This window comes from Sceloporus undulatus, chromosome 3 (assembly GCF_019175285.1).
Source record: "Sceloporus undulatus isolate JIND9_A2432 ecotype Alabama chromosome 3, SceUnd_v1.1, whole genome shotgun sequence".
Lineage (NCBI taxonomy): Eukaryota > Metazoa > Chordata > Lepidosauria > Squamata > Phrynosomatidae > Sceloporus > Sceloporus undulatus.
Window position 1 is genome coordinate 211907130 of NC_056524.1, and position 16757 is coordinate 211923886.

Here is a 16757-nt window from a genome sequence, read left to right on the forward strand (position 1 = left end):
GATTATTTGCTCTCTTGTTGTGTACAGTACCTCCAAACCATTTCTGACTTATGGTGACCCTAGGGTGACTCTATCAGAGGCTGAGAGTGTGTGACGTGCCCATGGTAACTAAGTGGATTTCCACAGACAAGATCAACTGGCCTTTCTTCCCATTAGAATGGAAGTGGTAATGGGTTTAAATTGCCAAGACAAAATTAGACCCAAGACATGGGTCAAAATTTAGGAAATATATCCCAATTATGAAGAATAACTGGTGAGAAATAAGCAAGATATCATTCAATATACTGAATGGCTGTGTTAAGAACTGCATAAACATCTCTACCTTAGCATTCAATGCTCAGAGATAAAGCATATGATTTGAGATCTCATCTACTTCTATGTTACTTGTTAACCATTAACTTCTAGCTATAATCAGATCATAAGATTTCTAAAGGCATTAAATCAAGAGGAAGATATTTCTTTTAACCATTTCCAAAGCTGTCTGAGTCTCTTACCTCCCCAAGTCCCAGATTCTTAAAGGTGAAGTATGTCCACAGCATGCTGTTCCTGTCACAAATGAACTGTCAAAGGAGAAAATAAACATTAGACTTATTTCCTATAACGTTAATAAGGTAGTGAACTACACAGAGTACAGGTGCAAAGGCTTTTAAGAAATCCAATTCACAGAATTTCTATGCCCTGACTGCACAACAGTAAAAAGCAAAAGGCTGCAAGGTAAAGTAGTATACATGTTGATGTGACAATCCAAGTCAAGGCAATGGAGCAGTAACATAGAAAGGAGGTCTGTTTACACCTGTTCTAGAGCAACACTAATACAAATCATGCAAGTGTAGGGCCTAAGTACCCTAAAGGCACCAGATCCTGTCTGATCATAGAAGCTAAAAAGAGTCAGCCCTGGTTAGTACTTGGATGGGAGATGGCCAATGAATACCAGGTGCTGTAGAATGTATTTCAGTGGAAGCAACTGGTAAAACCAACTCTGAGTATTCCTTGCCCAAGAAAACTTTATAAAAGTTAAGGGATTGCAGTAAGTCGACAGGCATTTTGAAGGCACATACACACACAAAAGTAGAGTAAATAGAAAAACGAAGTGCATCATGCCATCAAAACAAGACCAGAAGGAACACATAACTTGTTCCCTAATTTTTTTCTTTAGCTAGATGGCAAGGGAGCATTCACTTGCAAAATCCACTTCAAGATTACCCACCTTTTGCCCACACTCTATCTAGATATGTCTCTAATTTGTGGCATTGTTTCTCCTGGTCGATAAAACCTACATATGGTTTGTATCAGCACACACTTGAGAATGTGAAAGAAATAGTCCACAGTGGTCTTTGACACAATTTGTTTAACCTGCTTAAACTCCAGCTATTAGCATCAATGCACAACTGGAGTTCCTAAAGGTTCTTTATTTCCAATCATTCTGTAGGAAAAGTATGCATTTTATTATAATGTTCACACAACTACCCAACTGCTTTTTCCACTATGGAAATATGGATCAAAATGTTGTTTCTTTTAGCAGCTTCATAATATATACAAAGAAGAATATGGATTCAATGGTTTCAAAAAATATGAAACAATTGATTCAAACTACATGAAAAAAAAGACTTGCTGAGATAATGAGAATTATCACTCAAATTCATGTTTTTCAACCTGGGTAGATCCCACATTAGAAAAGTCCTATTTTTCCCTTTATAAACTAATGACATATCTCATATAGTCGCTGTAAAAGAGTTTAAAACGTAACATAACATGTTCTTTATGTTCAATAGTGCTAGTGTGAAAGCCAGCACAGAGATTCCTGTTAGTGCATTAGCCAGTAACATGTTCTCTTGACCAACCAAGCTGGAGGCACAAGTTCCATACTTGATGTCAAAGACAAGGCTCTACAGTACTTCCACACCTCATGGGCTATCAAGGATGAGAGGTCAGAACGCCAACAAACTCTTAAGTACAGAGCGGCACGTCAATTGACTCCCAAGTCAGCAAGCAGTCTTGCAGTCAATAGAGCCCAAAACTACAAAGCTAGGTGCTGAGTTTTGTCTCCCTCCTTCCCTGCCTTTACCATAAGCCATTAATAAATGGTAGAGCCAATTACCGTGGTTAGAAACATAATAGCAGCTTGGAAATCACTGAAGTGGGCAATTGGGTTTTTAAGATTTCTCTCTCTGTTTCTTCCCCTGCCCCCTCCTTCTCCCTCACTCTACACAGACACACATCATTTCCTTCAGAAGAAGGTATGCAACATCCCTCTGGAGGCTGCACAGGTCTAAATTAGCATCAAGGTATGTCAATAGGAAAGGAGAGGTGGGTGGAGACCACCATCACTAATCCCTGCCATTCTGCCTGTACAGCCTCCAAACCAGTCTGTGGTAGGGATTAGAAACTTCTCGGCAGTTGACTTCCAAATTGCTTCTTAGCTTAGCACTACTTCCCTCCAGCTACACAGATCCTGACCCACCAATTCACCCTGCCATCTTACTGCAGAAGAGGATCCGTAGTTCTCATAATTGGAATATTTCAGATGTAGAGGGCAAAGAGACTGAAGTCCTTTTATGCCCTTTCAACTCCAAAATGATGACTTTGTTGCTATTGTTCTGGTGCATAAAGGGGATACTTATAGTTTCAAATTTCTGAAACATCATTCCTGAGAAGGAAAAGCTCCTCCAACATTAAGTACTGTTTTGTAATGAAGTAGTGGAAAGCTCCCCTAATCGAAGGAACTTAAAGGACAAAACTCAAGTGGATAGAGAAGTTACAACTTTGTGTTTGATATAATTTAATGCCCAGATGCTTCTGTTTCTAAGGCTATTGCATCAAACCTTTCTGCAAACGAAATACCATTATAAATATGCCCTTGCTTAGAAAGAGTCTGCAACCCAGATGTATGAAGTGTGGCAGTGTCAACACAAAGAAACATACTATTCTACAGAACTCTGCAAATACAGCAAGTTGTATTTTCTGCAGTACAAACTACACTATTGGCTGAAATCACTTTTGTATGTAATTGCATATGTTCAAACCCTGTCCTTGCCACAAACTCACTACATGGTTCACACAATCCAGCTAGGATACCAACAGCAAGCAATACATAGATAAATAAAATAAAACATAGATGATACACATTAAGTTAAAGAATGTGCAATTAGTTCCAAATGCAAAAAGGACAAGGAAGAAATAAAAAGAAGAATGTAGGTGTTTTGAATACCACCAATGTCTTTGGTAAGCAGTCTCATCTGCCATAAAAGGACAACAACACTGACCTACCCTGCAGAACTGTGGTAAGGAATGGAGTAAATATGTAAAGTGAGTGAACAGGTGGAGCATGGAAGAAGCACTACTACATAGTCAACGAAGATGATTCTTTAGTATTTATTACAAGAATACAAAAAAGGATTGATTATGAACTCCACACCCAATGTACATTAAACAGAAGTTATAAAAACTCATATTTTAGGTTTCTTTTAAAAATATATATCAAATCCAAATAGTTGGCTATATGGGCAAAAAAAACCTTGGTGATTCTTTATTCTGAAATCTTATTTTCAAAGGATTTGGACTTATTATCATTGCTGCTATCTTCCTAATAGGATACTACTCCTTGTCCTACTGGGTCATTCATCCCTCACTATACATTTCTCCGAAAACATGCTAACCAACTTCAAATCCTTTGCAAATCTAATTACTAGAAAAATCATCAGGCAAAGAAAGTATATAAAATCTTCCTCAACTTTCACAGTCAATTCTAAACACAGAATTTGGCAGGCCCTAATATGTAACTATAACCTTTTCACAGAGTATGTATAGACCTATTCTGTTGTACAATGCAATAAAACCATATATAACTTGTCAATAGGATTAGGCAACCTATTTTTATCATTTACCATGAAGGTAAATGACGTTGTTACACTGACATCTAGTCCAGGCATCAGGAAGTTTGGTCTTGCAGATGTTGTTACAGTTCAGCTTTCATGATCTGTCTGGGGAAAGTGTGTGTGTGTGTGTGTGTGTGTGTGTGTGCGTGTGTGTGTGTTCCTGTTTTCTGATAGTCTATTCACATTGAACAGCTTCCTTATGCTGAACCAGATTATTCTGCAATCCCACATTTAGGCAGTTCAGAAGTAGCACAAAAACAACTCAGTGCAGAGGGTAAAATTCTTATCAAGCAAAGGATTGCCGATTTAAAGCTAAGCCAGCAAGGAGTAATGGTTTGAGCACTGGACTATGACTCTAGAAACTAGGGTTCAATTCTCAGTTCAGCCATGGAACCCACTGGGTGGCTTTGGCCAAGTCATATTCTCTCAGTCTCAAGGGAAGACAATGGCAAACTACCTCTGAACAAATCTTGCCAAGAAAACTCCATGACAGGGTCTTAGGGTTGCCATAAGTCAGAAATAACTTGAAGGCATACAAAAACAAGAAATTCATATTGCAATATATTACACTTGATTTCCAAATATTTAGGCAATCTATAGGTTGCTACCTTTTTCAGAACTAAGATTTGTTGTTCTATGTTTTCAAGGGTCCCCACTCACATTTTCTCCAACCTCTGAACGAAGAGTTTCTTCTAAATTCTACATTACTTTTTACACATTTGACTCGAGAAGCTGGGTGAAATATGTATCTTTTATCTGTCTTCCATCCCATACAATTTTTTGGGAAGTATTCTTTATGAAGACTCATCCAACCAAAAAACAAAGAAGCTATTACTTAGCAAGAATCCTGCAACTAGGAAATGGGGGTGGGGTGGCCGAACGGCTGAGGGCAGTCTTTGGGGGACAATAAGTCTGGGCATGTGGGAGAATGAACCAAGTGTCATAAAGAAACATGGAGATGGACTAAGCACACAGAGATGTGAGACCAAGAGGACATTTTTGCCTGAGCCTCTTTCAGCTACTCAGATGAGCTTGCCACGTAGACCCAAACTTTTTCAGCTTTGAGTCCACACGGACACTGTAGCAAGGGCAGCCACCAAAGCTGTCAAATCCTTCACCAATGTGCCCATCAACTGCATTCAGCTCTTCCCGACCCACATTGGCATTTTAATTACTGTTGGGTAAACTAATTTGTCCAAATGAAGGCAACTCAGCCTAATAGAATATGCAGGTTCCCTGACCTCTGACAGGCAATGACACAGGATACAAAAGGAGACAGAGGAAAGCTTTTTTTTAATCAGAGCCTTATTACTCTCTATTACTCCAATTAGTCAAGCTCCGGTGCTCCAAATTGGGGGAAAAATTGCAATTAAATCAATTTTTGATGGTCTGGAAGTGGGTTACCGAACCGCTTGGCCTGTGAAACACTGATATTATAGCAGCAAAGGTCAAAGTCTTTGTCGGCACCTGTGGGCCCCCCGCCTTTCCTGCCTCTTCCTCCTCAATGCTCCTGTGCCCCTGCTAAAGCAAATCATTAGAACATGTCACGTCTTATCGTGGCTGCCACCAGCCCTGCTAACCTAATCAGTTGACATCATTACAGAAGGTAACTACTGCAATCTGAATTTAGTGCTAAGGTCACACAAACTTGTAGCGTCCCCCCTGCTGGTAAATGATGGGAGGAGGGCTCCCAACAGAAGGAACACTGCAAAGAGCAGAAGAGAGGTGAGTGGATGGTCCTAAGTAGGGTCTACACATCATTAATTCATTTATAGTATTTACACCTCGCTCTTCTGCCATAGTTCATGAAGCATTTCCAACTGAGCATAAATACCAGGAGGTGACCAGATAGTAACAGACTGTTTTTCTCTCCTGGAAAACATCACCTTACACATCTGCCCCCAGTTCTACTACTGTCTACTACAGTGGTCCTCAATCTTTGGGCCTGCAGATGTATTGGAAAAACCCAATTATGCTGTTCAAATTTACCTGCCCGTAATGTTTATGCTAATATATTACCAAACATAGCAGACAAATGGTAAAGCCCATCATGTTAGCAGAATTTTGGGCAATGATCTTATTAGGCATGGCTCTCTTCAAGTCTCTGCATACACAAGTATAGTGCTATTTTGCGAGATTGCAACCAGCCTGAGAGCAAATTGCTCTTCAGGCATGCATCATAAATTGTACACAGAGGAGCTTCAGAAGGAACTTTGCCTGGTCCCTCCAGGTGCTATGAAGGACAAATTCAACATAAAGAGAGAACAAATGTTGGGTAAGAGATAGGGTCTGTTTCCAGGATTTACAGTACTCCCTCTCCCAGAAGGAAATGGCGGGGAGCACCAACAATACAGGCAAAGAAGGATATCAATAATTCATGTGTGTGCTGCCTCCCACCCTAGTCTGAAAACTGGCCCTTGGGATGTGGTTATTTGCATTTCACACTAAGGAGAGCATTGTAAGGTGTGGAGAAAGCCATAATTCTAAAGACAGGGTTAGAAAAGGGATGCCATACACTGAAGACTGGTTGTACGTCTGACTCCAGTTGCTTAATTGTTTCAAGTCTGGTTTATTAGTCCAGACTCCTGATCATCATCTTCAATCTCTGGCACACATACCACTTCTACACACAAGCCATTGTCCGCCCCAACATTTTAAAATTTGGAGCTGGAGCTGGGGATGGGGGAAATCCCAGGTGCTTTCTACTCAAATGCCTACCATCAGGCTTGATTTCTACAAATTCAGAACACTTTATTTCAGGATGTTGTAGGGCTATCTAGCCCTATTTGTCTAGCCCTATTTTAAACAGATTAGAGACAATCAGATTCAGAAAATGTATTCACAAGCATTAAGCACATAGACTTAACTATGGTCCAAAACACACTGCAGAAATAATCCAGTTTGAGACTGCTTTAACTGTCCTGGCTCACCATTAGGGAACCTTGGAAATCATAGATTATTGTGGCACTAAACTCTGTAATAGAGAAAGCTAAATGTCTCACAAAACTACATTTCCCAGAATTCCCAAGCATTGAGCCAGAGCAGTTAAAGTGGTCTCAAACTGGATTATTTCTGCAGTGTATTTTGAACCAAAATTTAAGTCCAGTTCATGGAAGTTCAATAGTATGCAATATGGAATCATGTTCAGGAGGGTGCTGTTTTTCTTGCAACTCTGTACTCTCAGGTAAGTATCATAGAATCGGTTCTTGATACCTTTATTACTGCAGATAAATTATCCAAAGGTAAACATAAAAGTTTAAAAATTCAGCTAGTTTCAAAGCACACATTTTCCACTAGGCCAAGAACTGTTCACTGCATATAAAATGCAAACCAAAGAAAGAAAGATAGTTTCAAAGTAGTCCTCAGAAATCAGTAGTCCTCAGAAATCAATTATCTTTTCACACTCCATCTAATCTATCTGCTAACCTAATTTTTGAAAATGTAAGAATCTAAGATCTCTCCTGCTTTGTCTGGCAGAAACCCATGAGTACATCTGGGATACTTAAAATATTTTCAGCAAGCCATTTTTAAACTGTAATTCTTACATTGTAACTCCCTCACTATTATATTGATTCATTCTTGTTTGTGTTTGAACAAACTCTACTGGTATTATCTTCAATGCAACTAAGCAGGAGGATCAGTGCTATACAAAGTGGTGGTTCATGGACTAGTGCTGGTCTACAAGCCATCAGCTGCTAGTCCCTGGAGAGTTATCAGAAAATAAATGTTGTAGCCAATGGGCAAACATATAGTGTTAGTACCTGACATACTAGGAAAAGAAAACTGCCAGTTCCCCACATCAGATGGCTTAAGAAATACTTCCATAGAAGAGGAAAGGGGATGTCTATCTGTTGAACAGATGTGACGTATGTTATATATCCAAATAATTAGATACAATGGGATCTCTCGATGTCATTAATAGCTCTGAAATAGCCTTTTAAATTTAACACCTGTAACATAGCCATGAAACCTTTTAAACTGGTTTGCAAATCGGTCTATAACGTAATGTGAATGACCCCCAAAATAATATAGTATGCTTCGTAGGCCCTTACTTATCCAGCTATCTATATTGCACTAGTCTTTTCTAATATTATTATGGCTAGGGCTAGACAGGAATTTATTTCACTTATAATGCCAAATCATGGTTTGTTAAATGAATAGGCAGTACATTCAGATGTTACTTCCTTTTCTGAGTCTGTTGGTCCCTCTGTGAATGGTGACACACAATTTGCTAGACAAGAGAAACTATCATTTGTCCAATCTGTAATTGCATGCATGGTTTTAACTATCTTGTTTTCCCCATTTCAAATATAAAAGTGAGCTAAAGTTTACTATTAATCTGTACACAAAAATATACACACATCACCAAACCATGGTTTAGTGATACTGTATATTGATCCAATCCTGTGATGCATTCACAGCATGCATCAAAACAGAGATCTACGGGTGCTTGGCTTGTTATGAAAACACAACATGCTAGTGCATGAAGTTGAGTTGTTTTCAGAAAGTGTGACTTAAAACTATACTCCTTGGTTGTCTTGTCATGTTTTGTCTTATGTTTTCTCCTCTGGCTTCTTCTCTCTCAACAAACCAAGAGGAAGAATTTCTTAGCTTCCTTCTCTGGTTTGTTGGCAGAAAGAAATTCAAATCCAGAACACCCTGCAGAAATAATCCACTTTGAGACCATTTTAACTGCCCTGGCTCAGTGCCAGGGAATCCTGAGAATTGTAGTTTATTGTGACGCCAGAACTCTTTCTGACAGAGAAGGCTAAATATCTCACAAAACTACAGTTCCCAGGATTCCATAGCATTGAGACAGGGCAATTAAAGTAATCTTAAAATGGATTATTTCTGCAGTGTGTTTTGGTCCTCAATAAGCAAGATATGGCACAAAGCACTAGTACACTGTTTATTCATGAGAACAAAGAGTTCCCTTGGATCTCTGGGTTACTGTGTCAAAAGAATGCACCCGGTACCTTTTCCATGTGTCCCAGAATGGCTAAACTGAAATCTTGACAGAGATTGCAAAGGGAGCATATATAAACACTGTCATTTTTATATCACCACAATCCTAGAAATGTCTCCTTTACAGATCTTTTACTTAGACATAAGTTATTACAAAACTGTAGAATGTTTGTTGTACAAATGAAACCAACCTCGTACCCGGTAAAGGAAAATATTTATAACTAATTTCCAGGGAATGAGTGGATGAGAAAACTGTCATAAGACTAGGCTTTTAACCAGTATCTTGAAAACTCAAGCATTCAACTTTGAAAACAGGTTTGAATGCTATGCAGTGATATAACACAAATGGGGCGGAAAACCAGGACAAATTGGCCATACACAGTCTCATGCAATATATGTGCAAATGTCTGTTGAAGTTATGACTTTAAAAAAAGAACAGATAAAAGAATCATAGACTGTGGCTGGAAAGCCATGATCCAATTGCCAAAAAGAAAAAAGAAAGATGGATAAATCACAGTTAACTGCACAGCATTTTTCACATTTAACCTTCATTTCTCTTTTTCCACACATCACCACCAAATTCATTCTAATCTTGAAATTCAGATCTCCTATGTAGAAGAGATTGCTGAACTCAAACATAACACAAAATTACATAACATAATACTACACAATAATTTGAGCTTCTGGACATGCAATAGGCAAACTATGATTTTATGGAGCTTGTCTGTCTGTTGTTTGTTTGTTTTTTTGTTTTGCCATCTGCTGAAAAATTCACTCTCATTCCCAGTGAAGCAACCTCCTTAGACAAAGCAATGGTCCTAAGTGATTTATCAATGGTTGTGAATTCAGATATAACAAACTACAGGGCCTGGACAGGCTGGCACTTTGTGCCGACCTGGGCCCAAACTAGGGTTGCGTGGGGGCTGAGCGTTTACATGCTCAGAAACCCTACCGTGTGCCCTGAGCACTATCTTAGTGCACTCCTGTACAGATGGAGCATGCCATGATGATGCCACTCATGCGCAGCGCCTAAATGGTGCTGTGCATGAGGGGCATCATAAGGGCATGCTGCGCCCCTAATGGCGCTAGTTCTAGAGCACAAATAGGAACCACGTTTCACGGCTCCTATTTGCACCAGGTTGGGGGTGTGGTGTGCGGCTGCCACATCCCCAACCCAGCTCGTTCAGGGCCAGCATAGAGTCGCCCCTGGACAGGCTGTCTGTTGAGCCCCTACAGTTAATAAGAACATGTCTATAATAATAATAATAATAATAATTTATTTATTTATATCCCGCCCCAAGAGGCAATCAGGGCGGCTTACAAAGATTTAAAAACATATATTCCAAAACCCTCAATCCCCCCCCCTCTTAAAATACAATCAAATGTTGTAAGAATTAAAACATAAAAATAAATAAATAAAAATTTTTACAGCAAACTATAGACCGTGACTAAAGTGCAGTCGGAGCTCATTTGGAGTTCTTCTGATGGCCGGAGAAACTATTCAGGAAAGGCCTGCCAGAAGAGATCCGTCTTTATAGCTTTTTAAAAGCTGTTTAGGGTGGTAATATCACGGATCTCATCCGGCAGGCCATTCCACAATCTGGGTGCGACAGTTTAAACCAAAGTTTCCATTCCTAGTTCACAAGTTGCACCAAGCCATAGTCTGTGGTCAAGCTTCAGTTCAGACACTGGTTCAGATTCAACATCAAACCACTGTTTAGTGTCTTGCTCTCTTTTTCTTCCTGGGCGCAATCACAATGATATCAGTTGCATTGTCGTTGTTAACTGCCCTCGAGCTGACCTTGATTCATGGTGATGTGGTGGATGAGACACCTCCAAGACCCCCTGTCCTTCACTGCTCTGCTTAAGTCTTGCATATTCGTGCCCATAACCTCCCTAATTGACTCCAGACATCTGGCATGGTATTTTCCTCTCTTTCTACTGCCTTCTACCTTTCCTAAAAATATTGTCTTTTCCTTCTCATGATGTGGCCAAATTATGACAGCTTCAATTTGATCATCTTGGCTCCTAGGAGTGTTTCAGGCTTGATCTGTTCAAGGACCCATTTGTTTGTATCCTAAACACTCTTCTCCAAATGAGATTTTCTTTTATCTGCTTTTTTTTTTTTACTGCCCAGCTTTTGCATACATACATAGTGATGGGAAGTACCATGGCTCGAGTCCTGAGTATAGATTTCTCAACAGAACTATCAAATGTAGTGCCACCTTGGGAAAAAGGCAAGATTAATAATAATAATAATAATAATAATAATAATAATAATAATAATGGGATTCCCATGTCTTTGAGAGCATTCCACAGCTTTTTGTTTTTGATGCAAAGGCTTTACTATAGTTTATAAATGAAAATAGGAACTACACTTGTCCCTCTACATTCGCTGGTGTTAGGAGCACAGGACCTCTGTGAATGTAAAAGAAATACAAATAACAAAAACACTATGTTTTTACCTGAGAGAACACCTCTCTAGGAATCACTAGGTCCTCCAATGCAACTCTGGGGTCGACATCTGTCAAACATTGACCATAAAATTGTGCTGGAAGCATAACAAATGCCTAGTGGAGTGTTCTAGCTAGGAATATCTAGGTCCTTCAATGCGACTTTTGATTAAAGTTGACCACAAAGTTGCACTGGTGGACCTAGATATTCCTAGAGAGAACAGATTAATAAAATCCGTGAATAATCAAATCTGCAAAAGTCAAAGCCACAAATGTGGAGGTGCGAGTGTACCTTCATTTTTTAATTATGTTCACCTGAACAAGCTAGATTGAGAAGCTATATTTAATCTATGCTCATTTAGATAAACTATAGTTAACCAAAGTGTATTCTGGTTTGTATAGAATTAAAAACTCTAATTTAAAATGAAAGTAAGTGCTTCCAGTCAGCTCCACATGGCTGCAGCATAGGAAGAGGAGAGGGGGCATGGCTGAATCTGTGGCTCATTCACAATTCACACAGCACTAAACTTTAGTGACATGTATCAGCATAGGAATTGCAGATGTCAAAATTCCTGCAATTATGAACATAGTTATCTGAAAATGATGAAACAGGACTTAAATGTGTTGGCAGATTTCTCTGAAAAACTCAGCAAGCAAATTAAACTAAAGCCCGGATATTGAAATAGAGACAAATGGTAGAATTCCCCATTGCAAAAATGACTCAACAAAACTTTTTTAAAATATTGAATATTAATACTTTAGTGTATCTTATCATCTGCCTTGGAAAATTCAAACTTTTTATTATGTTTTAAAGTAATGCCCTATTATCCCTTTGCTTAGTTAGGTTTTTGAAAAACAAAAGAGCATTTTTTTAATACAAAAGGGGTTTTGTTGCAGTCTTAATGTATAAATATATAAATATATAAATACATATAAAATTATTATTATTATTATTATTATTATTATTATTATTATTATTATTATTAAGTTGCATTATCATTAGTTTCTTAATGAGTTCCACAGACAAATAATTCCTCATCCTAAACTATTATGGCAAACTTGCAGGACAGAAATATCAGGATGATACCAGGAGGGACTGCAATGCACAATGACCAAACTTTATACAAATGTAGGAACCCTTCAGTTCTCAAGACCATAACCTTGAAGGACTTGATTATGTTGCACAGAGAATACTTCTCCATGAGCATATACCACAGTTACAACAGCTAGCCATTAAGCAGAAGAAGGGAACAGGAGTCGTTCTAAGCCTCAGGCTTCAATGTTTTTGTGGACAAAGAACACAATTCTTGTTTCACAGCTTAGATGGGTCCCAATGACACCCCCCATGCACACACCTTGTAGGAGGCTATGAATGGCATTGTCAAAATTTTCAAAGCTTGTTCAGGTGTAAAGCTCCAGCTATTCCTTTTTGTTACTTGTTCTTTCCTTCCCCAGCTCCCCACTAGGTACATTCAAGCATTTAAAAGGCAGTGATGTTATAGGGTATAGATGTGGAAAGTATCCCTCCCACCTCAGTGAAGGCATTTTGTTTCCTCACCCAATGACAAACAAGGGCAAGAAAAAAGCCACAATTTCTCAGCAGCAGCTCAATACCTCCTTCACTGGAAGAAATTATTTCCCCTTAATTGCCTGGTGGGAATCATTTATTTGGGGAAGGGGATTCTCCCCTATAACCCACAGGCTATATTGGGCTATTGAAGTTTAGCAGGGCTTTCACCTGAAGACACTGGTAATTACCCCTTTATTTTAAGCTCCTACCTGTAGCTTCACACTTGGGGCTGGACTTGCTCTGCAGGGGAAGGGGCTTTGTTCTCACTAAACACAGCCCATGAACAAATAGACCCAGCAGCAGGCGCACACAGCTAAGTGGTAATTTTGAGTCTACCATAATTAGCCAAGGTTCTTTCAGCCACCATCACTCAGTGGTGGGACTTTGCCAAGGGACTGTATCCCATGAGGGAATTAGACCCAGACATGTATGCAGCCAATAACTTCTTGGAGATGGGGAGGGGCATGAAGGAGAAGAAGCAACTGCTGAGGAGGGGCATGAAGAGAAGCAGCAACTTTAGCTAGAGAGTTCTCTCAGTAAAGGCCAAAGCACAGGCACCACTACAGAATTGCAGTCGCTCCTAGCCTTTCCTTCTCCCCACCCTCTACCTCTAAAGACTAAAAGGGACAAAACACAATTGTCCTGGGAAGTCTGTCCCTCATGAAGATACATTACAGTGGACCCTTGGTATTTCGCTGGGGTTTGGTTCTAGGACCTCCTGTGGATACCAAAATCCATGGATATTAAAGTCACATTAAATACAATGATCTAGTAAAATAGTGTCCCTTATATTCAAAAGCAAAATCAAGGTTTGTATTTTTTTAATTTATGTTTTTTAAAAAAATATGTTCAAGCTATGGATGCTTGAATCCATGGATAAAAAAATCCATGGATATAGAGGGCTGACTAATTACCAGGACCTTTCAAATCACCATTTAAATCTTAGAATCTAGGACGAAGTACAGTGAGCCCTTAGTATCTGCTGGGGTTTGGATCCAGGAGCCCCCATGGATACCAAAATCCATGGACGTTTAAGTCCCATTACATACAATGGCATAGTAAAATAGTGTCCCTTATATGAAATGGCAAGGTTTACATTTTGGATTTATTTATTTTTAATATTTTCAAGCCATGGATGGTTGAATCCATGAATGCAGAATCCATGGATACAGAAGGCTGATTATAACTGTAGGCAAAATAATAGTGCATTAAAAGAGAGCTCTTTCCAGCTGTGAATCAACTACTGTAGATCATTTTTTAAAAATCTCTTTAATGTTCAAGCTGTCTATGCACAATGTCGACAATTTTGAAAGAACAATCTCATCCACAAGTAGATCTGTCTTGTGAAACAATCAGACTAGGTACTGCAACAGATGATATGAATTGACACTGTGTAATTTTAATGTCTGGTATATGCCAGGAATAGGAATAGGAATCCATCACATTAATTCATAGATAATAAGAAGCAGAATGAGAAATGATGTGGCAAAATATTAGGAATCCCAAAATTCCCGATTATTAATTTATTCTGCTACTCATTACACAAATAAACAGAAAAGTTCAGAAATGTCAAGTACCCTGCACAACTGTCTCCCCTGTTTTCTGGTTTCAATCCATTCTTGTCCCAATGCTTTAACAGTCATCAACAGCCACAAATTCTCTCTCTCCATGACGCAATCCCTTCTCTTTTGTCACAATACTCTTACTTTTAAACATTATTTGAAAAATCTAGATGTTAAAAACAAAGTCACTCTGCTAAATATATAAATTCATGGATTTAATTTTATTTCTACTGAGCTGGTTTTTCTTGGTAAAAATATACAAAGCCCTGCATAGCTGGCTACTACTAGCAGACTAATGCCCTGTTTTCTATTGATAGGATAACTCCATCAGTGAGATCCAGCTGGTGATTTCTTCCCATTTGAGGGACACTCCGTACTAGGTAAACATTTAGCAGTCATTTATTTAAAAGCAAATGAAACACTAGATGTCAGAAAACACTTGCTGGTACGGTCAGTACATAGCATAATCAGTATTGTATCATCAAACGTTTTGTATTTTTGCCAAAGGGATAACAAACATGTACACACAAAGAAGCAGAAAACTGAGAAGATATAAAATTGTAGAATCACAGAGTTGGGAACAACAAAAGGGCCTTCCAGTCTAACCCCCTGCCATGCAGGAATACACGATCAAAGTACTCCCAAGAGATGGCACCCAGCCTCTGTCTAAAAATCTCCAAAGAAGGTGACTCCACCACACTCCAATACAGCATGTTCTGCTGTTGAACAGCTATTACTGTAAGGAAGTACTGTAAGGTAGAATCCCTTTGCCTGTAGTTTGAATCTGCTGCTCTGGGTCCCATTCTATGTAGCAGCAGAAAAAGGCTTGCTCCATCCTCAATATGATATCCCTTCAAATATTTAAATATGGCTATCATATCACATCTTAAATTTCTCTTCTCCAAGCTGAACATACCCAGCCCTGTAAGCCAGGGTATGGTTTCCAGAATTTTCACCATTTTGGTTGCCCTACTCTGTACATTGTCCAGCTTGTTCAAATCTTTCTTAAATTGTAGTGACTAGACGTGGACACAGTATTCCAGGTGAGGTCTGACCAAACCAGAATACAGTGGTACAGTACTATTACAGTTGTCCCGATTTGCAGGGGATCCGTTCCAGACCCCTCCCCCACATAAATCTGGAAAAACGCCGATATTCAAGTCACCATTGATTTTAATGGTGGCATGCTCCGGTGCGCACACCATTTTGCTCTACCCCACTTGCTGTCTGTGAATGTGTGAGACCGCGGACTCTAAGTCCGCAAATCGGGAGGGACAACTGTACTTCCCTTGATCCCTCCACTATACTCCTATTGATGTAGCCTGCATTGCCTTTCTTAGCTAATGCATCACATTGCTGACTCATGTTCAGCCTGTGATCCACTCCACTAAGACTCCTGGATCCCTTTTGCAGGTACTGCTGTCAAGCCAGGTGTCACCCATCCTTTATCTGTGAATTTAATTTTTACTACCCAAGCATAGTAGCCTATATTTCCCCCTAATGAAATTTAATTTGTTAGTTTTGGTGCAGCTTTCTAATCTGTTAAAGTCATTTGAATTCTGATCCTGTCCTCTGGGCTATTAGCTACCTCTCCTAATTTAGTGTTATTTGCAAATCTGATAAGCATGTCCTCTATTCCATCACCCAAGTCATTGATAAAGATGTTGAATAGCACTGGGCCTAGGACAATATCCTGTGGCACCCTGATAGTCACCTCTCTCCAGGATAAAGAGGAGCCATTGTTGAGTACCCTTTGGGTACAATAAGAAGAAGTGGCCTTTTTGCATATTTAACTGATATTTCTTCTTACTAGAGTCCACTGGAACAGATGTTTTATCTTCTCATAGACCATGCATAACTTGGTTTGCAACCTCCTTTACCAGTGCTGCTAAGGAGTTAATGACAGAAATAGCTACCAATTGTACTGGGGATGATTGTATTTAGTTTATACCATACAGTGTATTTTTGAATCCTCTAGAAATGTTAATCAAAAATTGACTAAAAACATGTCTCAGTTTATCTACAAGTCAATGTAAGTACTATATTTTAAAAGGAACCATCGCCCTGGTGAAAGGCAAGATAGTAATCTGTCCTGGAGGCACTGACTATCCTCTCATCCATCCAGCCTTCAGGTGAGTGCAAACAATTATGCTTGCTGGGATTTTGTTTAAAAAAATTTCCTTTGCTTCATCCTTTAGATCCTTTGTTACATGTTTTACACTCAACTTATCCACGGGATGTATCAAAATCCATAATTTTAGCCCCAAAACATGCCCTCGACATACATGAAGTTAGTTTATAGTTGAGTTTATGAAGTACAGTATGTGTGAGT

The 16757-nt window shown here is 39.1% G+C and overlaps 1 protein-coding gene across 3 annotated transcripts in view; it reads right to left on the minus strand.

The window, feature by feature from the left end:
* Positions 1-16757, minus strand: part of FBXW4 (F-box and WD repeat domain containing 4) — a 96768-nt gene that overhangs the window by 29447 nt on the left and 50564 nt on the right. For 2 of the 3 annotated variants that reach the window (XM_042459537.1, XM_042459535.1), the window contains exon 6: positions 495-560. The exons of the other annotated variant lie outside the window; for it this stretch is intronic. In XM_042459537.1, the coding sequence (XP_042315471.1) occupies positions 495-560 (66 nt within the window). The remainder of the gene's footprint in view (positions 1-494; positions 561-16757) is intronic. 3 annotated transcript variants of the gene reach the window in all.